General features: G+C 40.5%; 1 protein-coding gene across 3 annotated transcripts in view; it reads right to left on the reverse strand.

Annotated features, from left to right (window-relative positions):
• Positions 1–24,801, reverse strand: part of NELL1 (neural EGFL like 1) — a 1,021,326-nt gene that overhangs the window by 479,959 nt on the left and 516,566 nt on the right. For all 3 annotated transcript variants that reach the window (XM_040255650.1, XM_040255649.1, XM_040255651.1), the window contains exon 13: positions 22,948–23,073. In XM_040255650.1, the coding sequence (XP_040111584.1) occupies positions 22,948–23,073 (126 nt within the window). The remainder of the gene's footprint in view (positions 1–22,947; positions 23,074–24,801) is intronic.

Below are 24,801 nucleotides of genomic sequence, written 5' to 3' on the forward strand. Positions count from 1 at the left end.
GTTTTTCCAGTGGTCATGTATGGATGTGAGAGTTGGACTGTGAAGAAGGCTGAGCGCTGAAGAATTGATGCTTTTGAACTGTGGTGTTGGAGAAGACTCTTGAGAGTCCCTTGGACTGCAAGGAGATCCAACCAGTCCATTCTGAAGGAGATCAGCCCTGGAATTTCTTTGGCGGGAATGATGCTAAAGCTGAAGTTCCAGTACTTTGGCCACCTCATGAGAAGAGTTGACTCATTGGAAAAGACCCTGATGCTGGGAGGGATTGGGGGCAGGAGGAGAAGGGGACGACAGAGGATGAGATGGCTGGATGGCATCATGGACTCGATGGACGTGAGTCTGAGTGAACTCTGGGAGTTGGTGATGGACAGGGAGGCCTGGCGTGCTGTGATTAATGGGGTCTCAAAGAGTCAGACACGGCTGAGTGACTGAACTGAATTGAACACCATTTTGCTTTAATAAATCCTCCTGACCAGACATGCCTCAATAAATACCATGTTGTTACAACAAATGTGACCCATACTGTTCAAATCCAGAATGATTCATTTTTTCCAACATTGCCATTTCCATTCATGGAAATGCCATCTTTCTATTGTCACAAAGTTCAAACACTAGAATTTTAAAATCATTTTCTTCCCTTTAATTTCCTTTATCCAACCTGCCACCAAGGCCACCAGCTTCATCCAGGCTTTGATGAACAAGTTTATTGTGCAATCCACAAACTAGTCTCTGAGCATTTAATCCCTCTTCTTCCCAGCTATACTACTGCCAGATTGATCATCTAAATACCCAGTTCAGGAGTTTATAATGGTTCCTGATTATCTAATTATGGCTAACCTACTCTGGGAGACTTATATGCCCTGTACATGTAGTTCCTCAAAACTTTCTGGACATTCTTCCTAAGTTTGTCTAATTCAATGAAACCATGAGCCATGTCATGTAGGGACACCCAAAATAGACGGGTCAAGGTGGAGAGTTCTGACAACACATGGTTCACTGAAGAAGGGAATGCCAAACCACTTCAGGATTCTTGCCTTGAGAATCCCATAAACAGTATGAACAGGCAAAAATATAGGACACTGAAAAATGAACTCCCCAGGTCAATAGGTGCCCAATCTGCTACTGGTGATCAGTGGAGAACAAACTCCAGAAAGAATGAAGAAACAGAGCCAAAGCAAAAACAATACCCAGTTGTGGATGTTACTGATGATAGAGGCAAGGTCTGATGCTGTAAAGAGCAATATTGCATAGGAAGCTGGAATGTTAGGTCCATGAATCAAAGCAAACTAGAAGTGGTCAAATAGAGATGGCAAGAGTGAACATCGACATTTTAGGAATCAGTGAACTAAAACGGACTGGAATGGGTGAACTTAACTCAGATGACCATTATATCTACTACTATGGGCAGGAATCCCTTAGAAGAAATGGAGTAGCCTTCATAGTCAACAAGAGTCCAAAATGCAGTACTTGGACACAATCTCAAAAACGACAGAATGATCTCTGTTCAATTTCCAAGGCAAACCATTCAGTATCACAGTAATCCAAGTCTATACCCTGACCAGTAATGCTGAAGAAGCTGAATGGTTCTATGAAGACATATAACACCTTCCAGAACGAAGACTCAAAAAAGACATCGTTTTCATTATAGGGGACTGGAATGCAAAAGTAGGAAATCAAGAAATTCCTGGAGTAATGGGCAAATTTGGCCTTGGAGTACAGAATGAAGCAGAGCAAAGGCTAACAGAGTTTTGCCAAGAGAATGCACTGGTCATAGCAAACACCCTCTTCCAGCAACACAAGAGCAGACTCTACACATGGATGTCACCAGATGGTCAATACTGAAATCAGATTGATTATATTCTTTGCAGCCAAAGATGGAGAAGCTCTACACAGTCAGCAAAAACAAGACCGGGAGCTGACTGTGGCTCAGATCATGAACTTATTATTGTGAAATTCAGATTTAAATTGAAGAAAGTAGGGAAAACCACTAGACCATTCAGTTATGACCTAAATCAAATCCCTTACAACTATACAGTGGAAGTGACAAAGAGGTTAAAGGGATTTTATCTGATAGACAGAGTGCATGAAGAATATGGATGGAGGTTTGTGACATTGTACAGGAGGCAGTGATTAAGATCATCCCCAATAAAAATAAATGCAAAAAGGCAAAATGGTTGTCTGAGGAGGTTTTACAAACAACTATGAAGAGAAGAGAAGCAAAAGCAAAGAAGAAAAGGGAAGATATATCTATTTTAATGCAGGGTTCCAAAGAATAACAAGAAGAGATAAAAAAAAAAGTCTTTCTCAGTGATCAATGCAAAGAAATAGAGGAAAACAATACAATGGGAAAGACTAGAGATCTCTTCAAAAATTAGAGATACTAAGGGGAACATTTCATGCTAAGATGGGCACAATAAAGGACAGAAATGGTATGGACCTAACAGAAGCAGAAGATATTAAGAAGAGGTGGACAGAATACCCAGAAGAACTATACAAAAAAGATCTTCACAACCCAGAAAACCACGATGTTATGATCACTCACCTAGAGCCAGACATCCTGGAATGTGAAGTCAAGTGGGCCTTAGAAAGCATCACTACGAACAAAGCTAGTAGAGGTGATGGACTTCCAGCTGAGCTATTTCAAATCCTGAACTGGTGCTGCACTCAATGCACAGCATATTTGGAAAACTCAGCAGCAGCCACAGGACTGGAAAAGGTCAGTTTTCATTCCAATCCCAAAGAAAGGCAATGCCAAAGAATGCTCAAACTACCACACAATTGCACTCTTCTCACAAACTACCAAAGTAATGCTCAAAATTCTCCAAGTGAAGCTTCAACAGTACATGAACTGAGAACTTCCCGATGTTCAAGCTGGATTTAGAAAAAGCAGAGGAACCAGAGAGCAAATTACCAACATCCATTGGATCATATAAAAAGCAAGAGAGGTCCAGAAAAACATCTATTTCTGCTTTATGGACTATGCCAAAGCCTTTGACTGTGTGGATCACAACAAACTGTAGAAAATTCTTAAAGAGATTGGAATGCCAGACCACTTTACCTGCCTCCTAAGGAATCTGTATGCAGGTCAAGAAGCAACAGTTAGAACCAGACATGGAACAACAGACTGGTTCCAAATTGGGAAAGGAGTATGTCAAGGCTGTCTATTGTCACCCTGCTTATTTAACTAACATGCCAAGTACATCATGTGAAATGCCAGGCTGGATGAATCACAAGCTGGAATCAAGATTGCCAGGAGAAATATCAATAACCTCAGATATGCAGATGATACCACCTTTAAGACAGAAAGTGAAGAAAAACTATTGAGCCTCTTGATGAAAGTGAAAGAGGAGAGTGAAAAAGTTGGCTTAAATCTCAACATTCAGAAAACTAAGATCATGGCATCTGGTCCCCTCACTTCATGGCAAACAAATGGGGAAACAATGGAAACAATGACAGACTTTATTTTCTTGGGCTCCAAAATCACTTCAGATGGTGACTGCAGCCATGAAATTAAACTTGTTCCTTGGAGGAAAAGCTATGACCGACCTAGACAGCATATTAAAAAGCAGAGACATTACTTTGCTGACAAAGGTCCATCTAGTCAAAGCTATGGTTTTTCCAGGAGTCATGCATAAATGTGAGAGCTGGATCATAAAGAAAGGTGAGTGCTAAAGAATTGATGCTTTTGAGCTGTGGTGTTGAAGAAGACTCTTAAGAGTCCGTTGGGTTGCAAGGAGATCAAATCAGTCAATCCTAAAGGAAATTAGTCTTGAATATTCATTGGAAGGACTGATGCTGAAGCTGATGCGAAGATCCGACTCATTAGAAAAGACTCTCCTCTCATGCTGGGAAAGATTGAAGACAGGAGGAGAAGGGGACAGCAGAGGATGAGATAGCTGGATGGCATCCGCGACTCGATGGTCATGAGTCTGAGCAAGCTCCAGGAGTCAGTGATGGACAGAGAAGCCTGGTGTGCTGCATCTATGCGGTCATAAAGAGTGAGACACGACGGAGTGACTGAACTAAAAGAGCAGCACACTGGGGGCCGTGACAATATGACAACATCAGTTCTGTGCATTTGCGACACATAGTCTTTACCTTTCTTCTAGCTACAAGAACAAAACCAAATGATTGCAAAGCCCCAAAGACCATGCCACCAGCTAGCAAGTACAAAACACTGACCTTCTTTCAAAACCCTGTGCCTGTTTAGGGACCAATGATGTAACATATTTGTCCTCAGCTTTAAAAAGTCAGGGCTGCAACATTCTTTTCTGAATTATCAACAGCAGGAGAAATGGAATACCACAGATGTAAAAATAAAGAAAAAGAGCAAGGCTCTTTCAGCTCCCTGGTTGCTTATTTTCTGGTGCAGACTCTAGAGTTTCCACATATATCCTGTGGAATTAAATGTGGAGACCTTGTTAACAGTAAGGGGACATGAGAACTGAATTCCCTGCATGCTGTGTTCAAATGCCCCTTCATGAACTCTGTTCCTCTAAAAGGGTATTGTCCTAGTAATGGCTAGGGCCATTAAAGCTTTGGCTTCTACTTAAAGAAAAAACACAGTCAGTCACTCCCCTTTTATCCAATGGCCCAAATTCTATCATCTTTAAGTCTTGAGAAGAGAGTCATGACTCAGAGGTTATGGAAGGATTCTCTGCAGCATATAATGGCCATGACACCCATGTACTTGATTCTGCCTTAAAATACTAGAGACACTCAGAGGGTAGAGAAGAGCCAATGGGAGTTAACTGATTTAACACGCCTCCTTATCTCACCCTGAGTCATGGAGGAGATGACTGTTCTGCCCATCCATTGCTTCCACAGAGGGGAACCTTGTTTATTCCAGGGATCAGTGAGGCTTACCCCCCCGCACTGCTCTCATGTCTTTGATTATTTGCCCCTTATCTGTGAGCCCTTTCCAGACCACCCTGCATAAAACTGCACCACTGCCCAACCTTGCACACTCATGTCCTTCCCTCACTTTATTTCTCCCCGTAGTTCCCACCATCTGACATTCTATACAGTTCCTGTTTATTGTTTGACTCCACTCAACTAGGGCTTCCCAGGTCGCCCTAGTGGTAAAGAAACCACCTGCCAATGCAGGTAGATGTTAGACGTAGGTTCCATCCCTGAGTTGGGAAGATCCCCTGGAGGAGGGCATGGCACCCCACTCCATTATTCTTTCCTGGAGAATCCCATGGACAGAGGAGCCTGGCGGGCTGCAGTCCATTGGGTCACACAGTCAGACACACTAAAGTGACTTAGCACACACACCACCCAACTAGAATGAAAGCTCACTGATAGCTAGGCTTTTTCCGTTTTATTTGCTAATGTATCACGGGATCTAGAATGATACCTGATGCTCAGTTCAGTTCAGTCACTCAGTCGTGTCCGACTCTTTGCGACCCCATGAATCACAGCATGCCAGGCCTCCCTGTCCATCACCAACTCCCAGAGTTCACTCAAACTTAAATCCATCGAGTTGGTGAGATTTCTCAAATAGTAACTGTTTAATGACTAAAACAATGATTGAATAAATCATTGACAAAAACAGAATTTTGTGTCCAATATGTTAAAGAAGCAAGGAAAAGCATAGCAAATGTTATTTCTAGATTTGACTTAGTAACAGGATGAGATCTGTCTCCAGTGGCATTTTTTTCCCAACTCTTTTTTTACTGTGGTAAAGTACATATAACATAAAATTTGCCATTATAGCCATTTGAAGTGTACAGTTTAGGGGTATTAAATATTACATTCACATTTTTGTGTAATCACTACTATCCAGCTCCAGAACTCTTTTTCTCTTGTAAAAATAGCCTAAATACCCACTAAACAATAACTCCCCAGCCTGTAACAACCACCATCTTACTTTCTGTCTCCAAAAATTTTGTAACTCGAGATTCCACATACGTGGAATCATTTTATATTTGTCTTTTTGAGTCTGGCTTATTTCACCTAGTACAGTATTCTCTATGGTTCAACCATGTTGTATCTGTCAGAATGTCCCTCCTTTTTAAGGCTAAATGGCACCCCATTGGATGCATAGACTTCATTTTCCTTATTCATTTATCTGTTGAGGGACAGTCAGGTTGCTTTCACATTTTAGCTAATGTAATTAATGCCACTCACTATAAACATGCACAAATATCCCTTCAAGACCCTGCTTTCAATTATTTGGGGCATAAACTCAGAAGTGGAATGGCTGGATCCTATGATTTTATGACCAACCTAGATAGCATATTCAAAAGCAGAGACGTTACTTTGCCGACTAAGGTCCGTCTAGTCAAGGCTATGGTTTTTCCTGTGGTCATGTATGGATGTGAGAGTTGGACTGTGAAGAAGGCTGAGTGCCGAAGAATTGATGCTTTTGAACTGTGGTGTTGGAGAAGACTCTTGAGAGTCCCTTGGACTGCAAGGAGATCCAACCAGTCCATTCTGAAGGAGATCAACTCTGGGATTTCTTTGGAAGGAATGATGCTAAAGCTGAAACTCCAGTACTTTGGCCACCTCATGAGAAGAGTTGACTCATTGGAAAAGACTCTGATGCTGGGAGGGATTGGGGGCAGGAGGAAAAGGGGACAACAGAGGATGAGATGGCTGGATGGCATCACGGACTTGATGGACATGAGTCTGAGTGAACTCTGGGAGTTGGTGATGGACAGGGAGGCCTGGTGTGCTGCGATTCATGGGGTCACAAAGAGTCGGACACGACTGAGTAACTGAACTGAACTGAACTGATGATTTTTAAATCTATTTTTAATTTCTTGAGAGACTATCAAACTGGTTTTACACTGGCCACAGCATTTTACATTCTCCCTGACAGTATACAAGATTTCCAAATTTCTCTATATTCTCACCAGTACTTGTTTATTTCTTTTTAAAGTCATTTTGACCTTCTATCCCTCATTAAAACCATCATTTGTGCAGGTCATCAGTAAATAATAACACATATTAATGAAGCAAATGTGAATAGGAAAGAAAAATGAAATGAAATAACTATAATAACACACCTGAGAGTATAGAGTCAAGAGAATAAATGAGATGAGAAAAGAGATAAAATTAAACATGTCCACATAGCATTGGAGCAAAAACAAAACTCCAGCAGTTTTGAGAGGTAAGCACAATTACATGTCAGTGCTGTTTTGTAACTTGCTGGTTTTCTAAATCCTAAAAATAGAGAGAGGGCATCATTCTCTGGCCTCCCTCGTGGGCTTGGCTCTGAAGCTGTGAGTTGCTTGAACCTATTCTAAAAAAAGATGGTGTGCTTGAGGCTAAGAGAAGTGTGACAGCCTATATCTTCACTTGATCCCCTCCGCTGCACTGTCTGCAGTCATGCAGACCACACCCTCTCTGGCCAGACAGGACCGGCCTCTGCATGCCCCTCTCACATTAATAGGCAGGGATGCTGTTTCTGGACAGTGCCACAGTTTTCATATAACCAAGTCAAACGGACTTGGCATGAAGAAAATAATTCTCTTAACAAGAAAATACCCTACGGTTTTGGAGAAATGAAAAGCAAGCTCTCTCTAGACACATTTCCTCAACAGTTCATCCAAATTCAGAATCAAATGAGCATAATTTGAAGGTATTTTCTGGTACCTTATATAAATATGTAAAATACATCTCATAAATAAGGTAGCGGCTTGCTGGATGCCTCTGTGTGGTTACAAAGTGTTCTCAATGCAAAATAATTATGCAAGGTCCTGATACCTTCAAACTATGTGCTAACATTACACAGTACTTGAGGGCCCTATTTTTCCCAGAAATGTCCTTTAAGAAATAACGCTTGAGAGTCACTGATCCCTTCCGCATGCAAGATCCCTTGTTGCTGCTGCTAAGTCGCTTCAGTTGTGTCAGACTCTGTGCGACCCCATAGACGGCAGCCCACCAGGCTCCCCCGTCCCTGGGATTCTCCAGGCAAGAACACTGGAGTGGTTTGCCATTTCCTTCTCCAATGCATGAAAGTGAAAAGTGAAAGTGAAGTCGCTCAGTCGTGCCTGACTCTTATCGACCCCATGGACTGCAGCCTACCAGGCTCCTTCATCCATGGGATTTTCCAGGCAAGAGTACTGGAGTGGGTTGCCATTGCCTTCTCCGCAAGATCCCTTAAGCATGTATATTTACTGCTTGGGGCTGGTTTGAGCTTTGCTCTGTGACTCACTCTTCATCCAAGCTCAGGCAAAAACAATGATCACCATCCACTGTAATAGAGGAAGAAAAGACACATGCATATGATAGACCTATATGAATTCAGAGTAGCAAGTGGATCTCCATACTTCTCCAATGTGGCAAAAGTTATAATGATACAAAGGCTTCCCAGATGGTGCCAGTGGTAAAGAACCTGCCTGTCCATGCAGAAGATTTAAGAATTGAGGGATCAGTCCCTGGGTTAGGGAGATCTCCTGGAGAAGGGCACGGGGTAACTCACTCCAGTATTCTTGCCTAGAGAATCCCATGGACAGAGGAGCCTGGTGGGCTAGGGTCCATACGGTCGCAAAGAGTCGGACATGACTGAAGCATCTTAGCAAAGCCTGTAATAGTGCATCTGGAGAAGAGGATATTTTGCAGACATGAAGAGCTGTGTTTTTTAAGTAACTTCACTAAGTCAGACAATGCTCATGAAATAAGTAGAAGCAATTAAAATTTTAACTGGTAGCTGCATGGTGATTTTCACAATGTAGAATACAGATGTAGGAATAGAAAATTTCAGATGGGTTTAAATTACAGATGGTTTCTAATTTCTTCTTAGTCCTCTGAATTTTTTATTCCATAATTATTTTCATAATTATAAATAATCTTTTATGAATTTTATTAAACTTGCTGCTGTCTTTACACATCTCTCTGAATGCTACAAATTCCCTCTAAGGACGTTTCCCAACTATCAAAGACCCCATCCTTGAGTCCAACCTAGACCAAGCTTCTGCCTGTCCATCTTTATCCTGATAGCAATTTCTCCTGTGGCTGCTCCTAAGAACTAGCCAGATGCCAGCCAGCAGAGCTGATAAATGCCAAAGGTGCTCACAGGTTAGGGGACTTCCTTACTCAGGGAATGAACTTAAATATTTCAAAGAATCTTTCAAAACAGACTCTAAAGCTCTGGTCTACAGTAACTTACAAATGAATCACTCCAGAGATGCTATTAAAAAAAAATCAAGGAATTGTATTCCTCTTTAATTATAAACCATAGTGAATCTACTTTTTGCTCCTCTCAACCCATCAGCCTAAAGCATCTGTCTGTAGGCTTCTGTTCCCAGGGAATCTGGACACTGTCTACAGAGACTGAGCTTCTAAAGAGAAGCAGCTCTCCGGACATATTTCAAGGAGCCATGGTGTCCCTGGACATGCTTTGAGAGCCACTTGGTAAGGAGAAGGGGATTTGCTGATCAGGTCTTAGGGCTTCAGTACTAACCATTATCTCAAAATCAGTTATTCAGTTCAGCTCAGTTCAGTCGCTCAGTCGTGTCCGACTCTTTGCGACCCCATGAATCGCAGCACGCCAGGCCTCCCTGTCATCACCATCTCCCGGAGTTCACTCAGACTCATGTCCATCGAGTCAGTGATGCCATCCAGCCATCTCATCCTGGGTCGTCCCCTTCTCCTCCTGCCCCCAATCCCTCCCAGCATCAAAGTCTTTTTCAGTGAGTCAACTCTTCGCATGAGGTGGCCAAAGTACTGGAGTTTCAGCTTTAGCATCATTCCTTCCAAAGAAATCCCAGGGCTGATCTCCTTCAGAATGGACTGGTTGGATCTCCTTGCAGTCCAAGGGGCTCTCAAGAGTCTTCTCCAACACCACAGTTCAAAAGCATCAATTCTTCGGCACTCAGCCTTCTTCACAGTCCAACTCTCACATCCATACATGACCACAGGAAAAACCATAGCCTTGACTAGATGGACCTTAGTCGGCAAAGTAATGTCTCTGCTTTTGAATATACTATCTAGGTTGGTCATAACTTTTCTTCCAAGGAGTAAGTGTCTTTTAATTTCATGGCTGCAGTCACCATCTGCAGTGATTCTGGAGCCCAAAAAATAAAGTCTGACACTGTTTCCACTGTTTCCCCGTCTATTTCCCATGAAGTGATGGGACCAGATGCCATGATCTTCGTTTTCTGAATGTTGAGCTTTAAGCCAACTTTTTCGCTCTCCTCTTTCACTTTCATCAAGAGGCTTTTTAGTTCCTCTTCACTTTCTGCCATAAGGGTGGTGTCATCTGCATATCTGAGGTTATTGATATTTCTCCCGGCAATCTTGATTCCAGCTTGTGTTTCATCCAGCCCAGCGTTTCTCATGATGTACTCTGCATATAAGTTAAACAAGCAGGGTGACAATATACAGCCTTGACGTACTCCTTTTCCTATTTGGAACCAGTCTGTTGTCCCATGTCCAGTTCTAACCATTGCTTCCTGACCTGCATACAGATTTCTCAAGAGGCAGGTCAGGTGGTCTGGTATTCCCATTGGGTGGGGTTATTTCACATGTTTAAACCTTAAAACCCAACTTTCTCTCTTGGTGTTACAATGTGAGTCACAGAGCACATAAGGCAACACACTGAGATCCCAAAGCTTATAAAGGGCAGAGCTGTGGGATAAATAAGATTCTCTAGGCCCCAAGCCCCAGATTCTATCTGTCATTGTAATAATGGTTGATGTTTATTGAGCCTCAGAAGTCTATATTGCATTAGGATTTAGAAGGCATCTGTGAAAGAGCTCTGATGGAGGTTGAACCTGAGTCTCTGAAGTTAGAAGGCATTCCTATCGAGCCCTATTCCACATTCCTGAGGTCTGTAGCTATGGACCATTCCCTAACTTCTTGCATCCTAAGAGTCCTGACCCATAAATAGTGATAGTAGTAGCTAACAGTTATTGAATATTTGCTTTGTGCTTAGCTCTTTCCCAACCACTTTAGAAGTATTATCTCATTTACTTCTCACAGGAGTCTGAGAGAAAGGTATGTCCATTTCCCCAAAGTTGATTCAAAGTTGATTCAAGTTGATTCAGTTCATGCTACTGATAATGCCTAAAGTTGGGGAAGGAACCCAGGTTTGTATGACTCAGAGCCTTCTGTTTTTCCCACCTCCATGACATAAATGGAGATGGATCCTTGCCTAAAGCACCATGCCTACTATTTCTTCTTAATTCTCTTATGCCATCTCCCACTGAACATCAAAACCAAACCAACTCCCATTGGAAAACATATTGTCTACCACGTAGTAATTATACCCCTCCTTTTTTTTTTCCCCAGCGCCAGTGATCCTGCATTACCCACACCTCACAATTTAGCACTCAGCTCTATGCCCTATAAAATTATTCTCCTGAAATGTTAAATGCATGTCCCCCAAAGAGACCATAAATTGGGCTTCCTAGGTGGCTCAGTAGTAAAAAAATCCACCTGCCAATGCCGGAGACACATGTTTGATGCCTGGGTTAGGAAGATCCCCTGGAGAAAGAAATCTACTCCAGTATTCTTGCCTGGGAAACCTCATGGACAAAGGAGCTTTGCTGGCCCCAGTCCGTTGGGTCATGAACAGTCAGACACAGCTGAGCATGCACACCTGCAAAGAGCTCATAATTTCCTAGGGGTCAAGAACCATACCTTACAGAATCACAGAATTAGAAACTTAGTAGCTTGTGTGATTATCTCCTTCTAAAAAATAAAATAAGCTGAACTCTCTCCAAAAGAATTCTTATTTGGAATCCCATTCCTCTGACTGAAAACTATTCTGCTAGTTAATGCCTGATCTTTCAAGGTCCAAAGGAAAATGTTGAGACAGTGGCACTCATTCAGTGAGCAGGTGTCAAGCATAGAACTAGAATCTATGTTGTCTGATTCTCTATGTTGCCAATGATTATTTTTATATGGAAATCCTGGGATTTTTCTCTCAGTATCTATCTTTGACTTAGCCACAATTCAGAGTGAGGCAGGAAGAAAATGGACCAACTACCTGGAATCTGGAAATCCTGACAGAAGAGCTTAAGAAAAATATATGATAGTATACATGTTTCAATGCCATTCTCCCAAATCATCCCACCCTCGCCCTCTCCCACAGAGTCCAAAAGTCTGTTCTTTACATCTGTGTCTCTTATGCTGTCTTGCATACAGGGTTATCATTACCATCTTTCTAAATTCCAAAACCAATACAGTATGCTTGGGGCTGGTGCACTGGGATGACCCAGAGAGATGATATGGGGAGGGTGGTGGGAGGGGGGTTCAGGGTTGGGAACTCATGTACACCTGTGGCGGATTCAAGTCAATGTATGGCAAAACCAATACAGTACTGTAAAGTAAAAAATAAAAAATAAATAAATAAAGGGGAAAAAAGAGAAAAATACAAAAGGTAGGACCTGGCTATCAGACCACCTGCTATGACCCACATAGGAGGAAAATGACATCATAACTGCAAGTCTCCTTCAAATGCCATATCCAATCAAACTACCCAGCAAATCCATTGCTTTTAATCCCTTTATTTCAGGCTCCTAACCTAGGTCACTAGAGATGAAAGGCATTAGCACAATCAAGTCTAAAACATTTTTTAATTTGATTTAGTAAGATGACTGAATATTTTGGAGGAAAAAAACTTGATGTCATCTTTATCTAGCATTTTCTGTTTTCTAATATTTTAATAACATGTTTCTGATATTAAAAGCATAATACAGATTCACTGCATTTCATTCCACTTCATGGAAAAATTGGAAGACATGTAAAGTATAAAAAGTGTAAAAAGATATCACATATTAACTTCCACTCACAGATACTCTGTTACATTACATACTTATCTGGGGGAATACTCCCTGCTTTTGTTTCTATATATCCATACACAATTTTTATGCATTTATTATTTTGATTGGAAAATACTATACATACTGTTTGGAATTTCATATTATATAGTAAGAATTTTCCATTGACACTGAATTGTCTTCTAGACACTAAGATCTGTTGAAGTCATATATGAATACATGGAATTTATTCAATCAAACATTCATTAGTTCCTATTTAGGCTCCTTCTACTTTCTTTTTTTTATAAATAATAAGTAGAATAAATAGCCACAATGAAAATCTCACATAAATAACATTGATTTTATCTTTAGAATAAGTTGCTATAAATAAATATTTCCAGCCCTTTTGATACATACTGTCAAATTATCCTAAGGCAAGTTTGTATCAATGTATATTCTTATAGCAGTGTATGAAAAGGTGCCTGACTCCTCAGCTATCTCCAAAAATGGGAAAATGACATGTATATAAATAAATATAATATCTATCCATATATCTACACAGAGGTATACGTATAAATTAATTATGTTGTTTTGTTCAGTTGCTAAGTTGTGTCTGACTCTTTGCGACCCCAGGGACTAGGGCCATCCAGGCTCCTCTGTCCATGGGATTTCCCAGGCAAGAATACTAGAGTGGGTTGCCGTTCCCTTCTTCAGGGGATCTTCCCAACCCAAGGATCAAAACCACATCTCTTGCTTTGGTAGGTAGGTTCTTTACCACTGAGCTACCAGGGAAACCCCAAATGTAGTATGGTGGCAGTTTGGTCACTAGTCGTGTCTGACTCTTGCGATCCCATGGACTGTGGCCCGTCAGGCTCCTCTGCCCATGGGATTCTCCAGGAAAGAATACTGGAGTGGGTTGCCATTTCCTTCTCCAGGGGATCCTCCCAACCTAGAAAACGAGTGCAGGTCTCCTGCATTGCAGGCAGATTCTTTACCAACTGAGCTATGAGGGAAGCCCCTATAAATTTAGTATAACTAGCATCTAATTGCTGGAGAAGGCAATGGCACCCCACTCCAGTACTCTTGCCTGGAAAATCCCATGGACAGTGGAGCCTGGTGGGCTGCCATCTATGGGGTCGCACAGAGTTGGACACGACTGAAGCAACTTAGCAGCAGCAGCATCTAATTGCATTTATTTCAATTGCTTCTATGACTGAAATAGTTTTCAAGGCTTTCCATATACACTAAAAGATGCTGTCAGTTGCCTACACAATTGTGGATTTATACATATGCATACATATTATCTCCTTCCTTGACAATAAAACTCAAGTATTATAAAGGAATACTTGGGCTTTATTTATCCTGAGGTGGACCTGCGCTACACCTCAGGGATAAATCTTGATTAAAGTTACTTCTACTTGCTTTTTCTAATGCATAATTTAGTGTTAGTTTTTCAATCATGTCTGACTCGTCACAATACCATAGACTATAGCCCAGCAGGTTCCTATGTCCATGAAATTCTCCAGGCAAGAATAGTGGAGTGGATTGCCATTTCCTTCTCCAGGGGATCTCGACCCAGGGATCAAACCAGGGTCTCCCACATTAGAGGGATATTCTTTACCATCTGAGCCACCAGGAAGAAAGAAAACTCTTGTGGAGAAAACTCTTGAGAGTCCCTTGGACAGCAAGGAGATTAAATCAGTCAATCTTAAAGGAAATCAACCCTGAATATTCACTGGAAGGACTGATGCTGAAGCTCCAATACTTTGGCCACTTGATGCAAAGAGCAACTCATTGGAAAAGACCCTGATGCTTGGAAGGACTGAGGGCAGGAAGAGAAGGGGGGCAGCCGAGGATGAGATGGTGGGATGGCATCACCAAGTCAATGGACATGAGTTTGAGCAAGCTCTGGAAGATGCTGAAGGACAGGGAAGCCTGGCGTGCTGCAGTCCATGTAGTCACAAAGAGCTGGACATGTCTTAGTGACTGAACAACAATAAGGCAAAATTTATCAAGAGTATTTTAAAATATTTCAGCCAAGGAGACATGAAAACAGATCTGCTAGGGATGGACTTTTGACAAAGTTATCCTTGGTCTTAACGAAGAACTCTAGGAAGGAAATCGTCTTTGGGGACATTGTTAAGTCAAGATCTGACATGTAGGGTTGTTTCAGCCATCCTGAAGCCTTGAAGAGAGCTAGCTCAAGTTTCAAAGTATCAGGATGAAAATAACAAAGTATAAAGTTGGAAACAATCTAGGAAACTGAGGATGTCACAGAAGCTAAATATACTAATTCTGGAAACACTGTCCTAGACTTTTTCTTGTGGGAATAAATTTATCATTTAAGCCAATAGAGTTGGGTTTTTCTTGTTTGCTTTTATTATTTAAACTAAAATAATCTGAACCAATATACTTACACTGTCTATCTTTCAACAGCTCTGTGAAGATACACAGAGGATACTGATAAAGAGGCAGAGAACTTAAATGGTTTTCCAATTTACATAGTAAAATTTAAAAAAAATGGCACTGTCAAAGGTTGCAATCAGTAGAATTTATATATTAATTCATACACTAGATTTTAACCATGAAAACTTAGAGCTTTCATTTTGGCCCAAGAACAAATAATGTATATTTTCAATAATCTTACATAAAGGAAACATAATCCAAAGATACTTCACTATACGTTAAAAAAGTACGGGAAGAACTAAACATATGCATTTACCAAGTCTTTAAGATGGAAACAAAGAACACATGAGAGCTTGACGGGTTATTAAACAGAAACGTCCATTCATTGTGTCAGCTCAAATGTGGATATGATCAGGGCTTCGAGGCTGGCCTTAACAGTGATGTAAATGCATGTTGTCGCTGAGTCACTAAGTCTTTTGCAACCCCATGGACTGTAGCCTGCCAAGTTCCTCTGGCCATGGAATTTCCCAGGCAAGAAGACTGGAGTAGGTTGCCATTTCCTTCTCCAGGGGATCTCCTGACCCAGGGATCAAACCCTCTTCTCCTGTTTGGCAGGCAGATTCTTTACTACCACTTGGGTATGGTTGGATGGCATCACCGACTCGATAGACATGGGTTTGGGTGAACTCCGGGAGTTAGTGATGGACAGGGTGGCCTAGCGTGCTGCAGTTCATGGGGTCGCAAAGAGTTGGACATGACTGAGCGACTGAACTGAACTGATTGTTAATAAGTATCTGGTTTCTGGCTTCTCCAGGACACATGTGGAAAACTAAAATTAGTGTGGAAAATCAAACATTCACTCTATTAACCCCATTCAGAGGGCTCTCTTAATTTCTCCTGTTTTCTCCTTTTGTTGACTGTTTTTCACATGTGATGGGCAGAGAAGTCCCATTGCAAATCCATATGTGCACATAAAGTAGCTTGCTATAATTTCATTTCGACTTAGTAAATGGTTCTGAACTCCTGTTTTTCTGAGCTAGTGGGTTGTGGAAATGTTGTCTCAGTCATTTTGAGGATTCTTTTCTTTCAGCTGGTGGTGTCATGGTTCTAGAAGATTCCAAGTGACCCTGACACTGGCAGAGAGAGAGATCAGTCTGGTCCTGGGCCTGTGGAACACACAGGAGATGAACATCACCATGGAGAAGTTCCGTTTATCTTTAAGGGCTCTTTGCAGTATCACAACAGTCAGGAAACAGTTGAAGATTCAGATCATACCCATGAGGCCCACCTGCAGAGCATCCCACAGCCTCATCCTCTCCAGAATCTCACATTCTGAAAGGTAGCCTTGGAGGCGGAGCCCTTCCCTTCAGAAACTGCTCAAGTCTCTGCTTGAATTACCTTCAACCACCAAGTCACCCACTACCCATTCAAAGCAATCCTTTTCTAGTCTACAATTCAGAGGGCAATTTTTCACACTGATTCCCCCTGCCCGCATTTCCTCTCCAAACTCCAACCCTCTGTGCTCTACAAAGGCAGGAGCTGTCAACCTTGACTGCATGTTAGAATCACTTGGACATTAGAAAAACAAAAAACACTGAAGCCAAGTCACAACTCTAGACAAAGGAAAACCAAAACCCCAAGGGGTAAATCTCAGGTTATCAACTTTTAAAAATTCATGTCCTAAGTGATTCTAACCTAAGGTGAGGGTTGAGAACCTCTGCCCTAAAGAGTTAGAATTTGGGGATTCCGCTTTGCTAGTTTTACATACTTCCTCTGGAGGGAGAGGAGGGTGACAACAACGTCTGTTTAAATAAAGGGAAGAAAAAAAAAGAATATGCAGGACAAATCAAAACAAAAGATAAATGTTTCACAGAGAAACATCAGAGTTTTTAAGTGGGTTTTGAAATATCCAAAGGTCCAAGTCTTATTTTGACTTTTCTTATTCAATATATCAATAAATGTAGTCATTATCTTTATTAGAAAGATCGGCCTTCTAAAGCATTTGATAGAGCATTTCCTATTAAAGTAAAAGTATTCTACTAATCCATGACTGGAATTTTATTCTTATATCTGTATCTCCTCTTGCTGTTTCTGCTTTACCTGCTCAGTCTTGTCCAACTCTTTTAGCAACCCCACTGACTGTAGCCCACCAGGCTCCTCTGTCCATGGGATTTTCCATGCAAGGATACTGCAGTTGGTTGCCATCTCCTCCTCCAGGGGATCTTCCTGACCCAGGGATCAAACCTACATCTCTTGAATTTTGCAGTCAGATTCTTTACCACTGAGCCACCAGGGAAGCCCCTATCTTGACTGAGAGGCAAATAATTAGTAACTTGTACCAGCTATGATGCCAGACAGTCAAAAGTAAACTAGAACAATATGTCCAAAACAAGCACATACTATGTGCTGGAAATATAGGGATAATAAGTGTGTAATTCACTACTGTGCTCAATCAAGGAGGAAGATTTTCTACTTCAGCTATATGTCCCATGACTTTGTTCACTGAAAAGTTACCAGGTATCTCAATATTTGAAATAATCTATATTTCATTAATCTTAATAAGAAAATATTTTTCCAGAGAACTAGTCTAAAATTTCTAACTTTTACATATTTTAAATTGTTTTCTCACCTTTGATTATATGGAACTAAATTTAAACCATTAAATCAATAGACTATTACATCTAACTTTCAATTTACTTGATTTCAAACATATTTCCTGTAATCTCCCTTCCATGCCAATATCAAAGAATATTTTTTTTAAAAAATCTCTCAGCAAGGTAATGGAAATCACATGAGATACTTGTTATTTCACTTCTCTTTATTTCTTACCTTTTTGGAAGGTTTCTGGCATAAAAATGAATGCTTACCCATTATTGTCAAGTACCTGTCTTATTGCTGCATGCTTTGATCATAAATCACAAGTCTCCTCCCTTAAAGTTGCCTGAGTATTCAATGATAATGTCTTATCAAACAACCTAAACACAGGGAGTTTTAACTGGGGATAAATGAATGTCAGGGACCAATAAATCAAGCAGCTTGACCATTGCAAAAATCAAAGGATCCAGGGAAGAGAAAACCACCCGCCCCCAACCTCAATTTTAGACACTTCTCCCACTTCAAAATTCATAAAAGAACAAAAGCAAATCGGGGATCTCTTAGAGAACAGAAAGTGATTTAGAATCACACACAAATTCCAAGGTCAAAAACTTCCCCAGTGTCAAAGACGCAATGCTTTCAATTTTACCAATGAAAACTCTCCTAGAAAAAAGTATGGAGCCTAACACAAACCATACAGTTATGTCAGGGAACCCCCAGCTCCCCCCTCCCTCCACCAGTAATGACTGAGTGATATCACATTTTAAAGTTCTAGATAATTATTTTCAATGTTGACTCCTCAGAACTTTTAATATCCCATGAGATATGACTTTTTCACTTCTAACCAGAAAAAAGGAAGAAAGAGGGAACATTTCTTCTCTGTTTGATATACTGTCTTTATTTCCAGCATCATCCTGGCATCTGTTGCCTGTGGCACAGCCTTTGTCAAAGGACTGGTGTTACAGCATAGAACCGGGAAAGTCAATTTTGGGGTCCCTTCTCTGGAATTTGTCAAGGGCCATCACTGTAGGATGTGAAATACCCAATACTTAGCTCAACTCTTCTAAGACTTTGAAGAAGAACTGATTTGGTAAGCTTGGAACATTGTTGATGGAGAATGCACATTTGAGTTTTCTCCTTTGAAGATATTGTCACACTAACCATGAACTTCCAGGCAAAGAGGTCATTTGTCAGTCATCTCTTTGGTCATATTCTCTAACACTCATGATAGACAATATCTGTATATTGGGCATACAAATGAATAAATGAAAGAGTGAATGAATGAAAGAGTGAATCATTCATTCAATAAGGTATCGCCAAAGCTCATACATCTTCTTTAATTTTAAGATCACTAATTTTTGATCAAGTGCAGATTTTTAATAGGACTACTAACTTCTAAAATGTTAGCACCCGAGGAAATGACAACCCAAGAAAAATTAAAGAGAAAAAAATGACCCAATGTACCTGGAAAGCCAACTGAGCAGTGGCAGCAGATACTTATTGACTTGGGACAGAGACTAGAATGATCTTTGGAAATAAGAATGTCAATAATGAGAAATGCCATGTCAGGTAAACAAAAGGATGTCTTCAAGCCTGTGAATTTCTCCTAGCAATTTTTCTTCTGGGAAACAAAGCATCTGAAAAGACATCTTGTAGTGGCATACATTTACTATACACCTCATTTATTGCAGAGGATTATAACTGCTTGGGGGAAGAAGTCTTCTTTCCCAATAAAGAAATGGCAGAGATTAGATGTGGGGACCTGCTCGGTCTTGAAGAGTCAAGAGCATATTTGACCTAACAGACTTATTTTCAGGACATGAAGGTGAATGTCAGAGTCCAGCTGACTACGAAGGTGTCTAATGGAGGCCCTTGAGTCTGGTCTAGAGGAGAAATGACCGCAAGGAGAAAGCTTATCTCTCAGCTCTCCTCATTCCCATCAATGTTCCTCCAAAATAAATTTAGAAAAAAAATAGAGTTCTCTCTCATACATGTCAATATGAAATCCTATTAAATACCTATGTGTAGATGTCAAGTTGAATATATGATTCAGAAGCTCATGAGAGATTTTGGACTCTGAGGGAGAGGGAGAGGGTGGGATGATTTGGGAGAATGGCATTGAAACATGTATACTATCATTTAAGAAATGAATCTCTAGTCTATGTTTGATGCAATATGCAGGATGCTTGGGGCTGGTGCACGGGGATGACCCAGAGAGATGTTATGGGGAGGGAGGTGGGAGGGGGGTTCATGTTTGGGAAAGCATGTACACCCGTGGTGGATTCATGTCAATGTATGGCAAAACCAATACAGTATTGTAAAGTAAAATAAAGTAAAAATAAAAATTAAAAAAATTTTAAACAAAGATTGGAAATGGACAGAAATTTACGAGTTATTGACAGAGATGCTATAATGTTGTAATATTGACTTGCAGACATCTAAAAAGATTATATAGACAATAGGAGAAAAGGTTATAGGGCAGAGCTCTATAGTACTTTAACCTTTAAGATATCAGCAGAGGAAGAAGAATAGCCAGGAACACTGGGCAGGAGGCACCAGTGACATAGAAAGAAAATCAGGAAATGTATTGTCTCAAAGGTCAAAAAAAATGATGTGTTTAAATAAGGAAGATGTAGTCAGCTCTGCTAAATGCTGCTGAGAGGTAACAAAGATAAGATTAGATTGAGCAAAACGGGGCTCATGATTGACCTTGATAAACACACTCTCTGCTGAATGGTGAGACTGGAGGACTTAATGGGAGGGGTTGAAGAGGAGATGTGAAGGAAGTATATGCAATGGAGACAATAACCACTGACAAATCAAACAGGAGGTGAAAAGAAGCAGAAAAAATGGGCAGTAGATAAAAAAATCCAGGAGCAATGTAAGATTTCTTTTTTAAAGAGATCTTATCCTCAATCCTAAGATCTATGGAGGGAAGTCCAAAGCCCTCATCGAGATTTTTGACACTCCTGAGAGGAGGCCAGGGTGACTATGATGCATGTATGTCTGTTTAAATGCACTCTGGGCATCGGGGAAAGGATAGGAAGAGTTACCTCTGCCTCTGAGGTCATGCTATCCTTCATATACACATATGTACCATTTCTGCTGTTTGCTATGTTAACTTAAATTTCTTTAGGGTGGGAAGGGAGAGGTTCACTTTAAGCGGCAGACTTTGCTGAAGGTTAGAGGGTCTATGAGGAAGACTCACATTGCATATTACACAGCAAAACCACCACAACAAATCACCTCACATTAAATATTCCTACCCTGAAAACTCCTTTCAGCCATCCTCTCACTGGGTGGTTTTCACTGGCCTCTGTCCTCTACAGCAGGCACCTCCAACCTCCGGGATCTGATGCCCGACAATGTGAGGTGCAGCTAATGCAATAATAATAGAAATAAAATGCACAATAAAGGTAATGCACTGGAATCATCCCCAAACCATTCCCAATCAGTTCATGGAAAAACTGTCTTCCAGAAAACTGGTCCCTGGTGCCAAACAGGCAGTGGATCACTGCTCCATTGCACTCTCTGGCTGGTTTCTCTCCCTTTTTTCCCCCTCTCTTTTGTCTTTTCTATTCTCTCTCAGACAAAATATACACACAAACAAAATAAAACATGTGTGTATACATTTTTTCCTGCAGCACTATGTTTTTCTAGAGGGGGAATGGAGTACCCACTGATACCCATACCCTTGCCTTTTACTCCAAACAACACAGCTCTCTTTCTAAAAATAACTCTGGGGCTAATTCCTAAAAAATAATACATTTTCCATCTTCATCCATATATACAAACTACTGAGCAGAGCACCTGTCTTTAATAGGCTTTCAATAAGTACCAGCTCTTGCCTTCCTCCTTCCATGACAAAGTAAGAGCAGAGGTGTTATGGATTCTCATATAATTTCCACCCAGCAGTGCCTTAATTAGGTCTGGGCTGCATGATAAGGTGCAGCTGTGTTGGGAGGTGATATGCTGCCTCAGCCTAATGTCAGAACTAACATAAGTCAGGACCATGTATAGACCAATGAGAACAAAGTAATAGTCATCTAGAACATCACAGATTTTTCAATTGTTTGTTGATACGTCCACAAGAGTTTTGCCCCCTTAAAATGTTTATGTCTCAGCATAATATTTATCAAATCTTTTTTTCTCCAGGGATTTTCTTATAAGAAAATTATGTAAAAGACAAATAAATGAGACGTGACCAACTGTAAGGGTCAGAAACCTCATTAATCTGAAATCACTAGTCCTTTTAGCCAAAGAACAGTAACTTTAAAATATTATTAATACAACAAACAAGAGTAAAAGTATTTGGAGATAAAAACATACTTCTCAAACTTTTGTAACTTTTTGTACTTTTGGAAAGGTCATTTGAAATAAAAAATATTTAGAAATGAGTACCATTCCATTGTGAGTGAAGAAATCATTGTTTATATACCAAAGTCATTAGGACCAAGAGAAAGTACGAGTCAGAGAAATACATAACATGACTGAAATCTTATATTCAAAGAGCCCTTTCTTTATAAGTTACAGATTGGGTATTTAAATACATTTCATCCAAAAGAAGACAGAATCAGAACCTTCTTATAGCCTAGCCAACTGACTGCTCATGTCTCCATATTCATGACTTAAATGCTAATGGAACCTCAAACCAAATGCCCACAGGCTAGCACTGCTCACACATGAGCACCAACCATAATGCCTGGCATTCCAGTTTAGGGCTGACAGCCCAGTGTGACAAAGGGAGAAGAGAGAAGAAACTAACAATATGTCAGTGAAAAGTTTTGAGTGACCCCCCAGAGGCCCAATCCCACCCACCAGGCACTCTTCTACACTTTAAATTTAAGCTCTTGTCCTTCCCAGTGAAAACAAAGTACATTTTCTCATATACAAAAACATTTCACCATGATGAAAGGAGAATAGTTTGATACTTTTCTCTTTTTGGAAAAGGAATCTCTAAGTCCTTCAGTGTTACCATAGGCAACTGAGACTTCAAATTCAAACCATATACGAATGTATGTGTGCACACATACAGAGGCAGATATAGCAAGAGTGGAAATAAATTATGCAGACTTAAATTCTCATTTTATTCAAAAAAACTTGATGGTAAGATAATTAAAGAGAAGAATTAGTTTGGTAAAAATAGTATTAGTGTACCTGGGGCTAAATGAAACAACACAGATAAGATGCAGAGAAGGACTGAATCAGAAAAGCAACATTGCCTCTTAGCACTCACCTGTACAAGAGAAGTCATCCACACGAATGTATCCTGGGACACAGTCACAGCGATACAACCCAGGCAGGTTGACACATACAGTGTTGGCATGACAGTAATGCATCTTAGCTGCACACTCATCAATATCTGAAGAAGAAGAAAAAAAAGAAGCAATTACACAGTTAGATGAATGACTGAACTAATTTCATCTTACAATGAAATTAGAAAAGATGAATGCCCGTGGAAGTCAAGAGAAAAAGCAAGATGCATTAGCACAAAAGCTTAAGCACAAATTTCAGCTGGTGTAGAAGATTCCATCTAAAGCTGAAAATCTTTCGAGAAAGATGCATGGTGGGATACAACAGTGAAGAACTCAAGAAGCATGAAGACTGAATCTATTATTAATCTTTCACCAAAAAGGATGCTTGATTTAAATGTCGCAAATCAAGGAGTTCTGTGTCCAGGCATTGACACCAATGAATATTTATTAGGTGTCCACTGTACACAGTGTGGCTTTCATCAGAGAGATCAAGAGAATTCAGCCCCTCTCTGCTTGTTTTTCTTACTAATACATGCTTTAATCCATCTGGTACAAAATGATTGTGGAACCACTTTCTCCCATGTTGTACTATGAATACAAACAGCAACTGCTGTCTAATGAAAATTAATGTCTTTTATCGCTTGACCTGGAGATGCATCCCATGTCACGGAATAATGAGATGATTCAACAAAAAAAGATCTTTTTCTCTTTGGAATGGAGATCAGAGCATCACCTTCTGTCTCAAAAATTTCATGATAAGATTTAAGATAACCTACAACCATAAGCATAGAGTTTAGTCTTTTCTAGAGTTTATGTTTTAAAAAATGGGTTTACATTCATTTTACTCAGACTGCTAAGGTGTGATGGCCTGGGAGAGGGAAGAATTAAAAAAAATGTGGGAATCCAAAATAGCCAATACGAGCTCTAGCTCCAGTCTAGTTAATTACTAGCAGAAGACATTCATCATAAGGGCTACTTCTGAACCCCACGCTCTCTATCTTTCAATGTGCCATCTAATTTACCCACATACAATTCTATGAGTGAAGTACAGCAAGCACTGCCATCATTCTAAAGTCTAGACTGAGGCTTAGAGAAGTTAAATGTCTGGCACTAAGTCATCCTGTAAGAACACACTATATCCACAGTTTGAAATCAAAAGTCCAACTCTTATTTACTACAATCTACCTATGGTTTTTCCTGTGGTTGTGTATGGATGTGACAGTTAGATTGTGAAGAAAGCTGAGTGTCGAAGAATTGATGCTTTTGAACTGTGGTGTTGGAGAAGACTCTTGATGAGAGTCCCTTGGACTGCAAGGAGATCCAACCAGTCCATTCTGAAGGAGATCAGCCCTGGAATTTCTTTGGAGGGAATGATGCTGAAGTGGAAACTCCAGTACTTTGGCCACCTCATGCGACGAGTTGAGTCACTGGAAAAGACCCTGATGCTGGGAGGGATTGGGGGCAGGAGGAGAAGGGGACGACAGAGGATGAGATGGCTGGATGGCATCACTGACTCAATGGACACAAGTCTGAGTGAACTCCGGGAGATGGTGACGACAGGGAGGCCTGGTGTGCTGTGATTCATGGGGTCGCAAAGAGTCAGACACGACTGAGCAACTGAACTGACTCATGAAAGCACTCTGAGAATGATACCTAGTCAAATGTAGCATTACTACTAAGATAATCACTGAAATCCTAGTAATCTTCATGCATAGACACTACATTGAACCACTGAAAACTCATTTATTTACTTTAAAAATAAATGTAGACAGATTTATTTCCTAAATAAAACACCCCAAAATAATATCAGATTCGTTTCAATACTGAAGATCTGT

Source organism: Oryx dammah, unplaced genomic scaffold (genome assembly GCF_014754425.2).
Source record: "Oryx dammah isolate SB20612 unplaced genomic scaffold, SCBI_Odam_1.1 HiC_scaffold_15, whole genome shotgun sequence".
NCBI lineage: Eukaryota > Metazoa > Chordata > Mammalia > Artiodactyla > Bovidae > Oryx > Oryx dammah.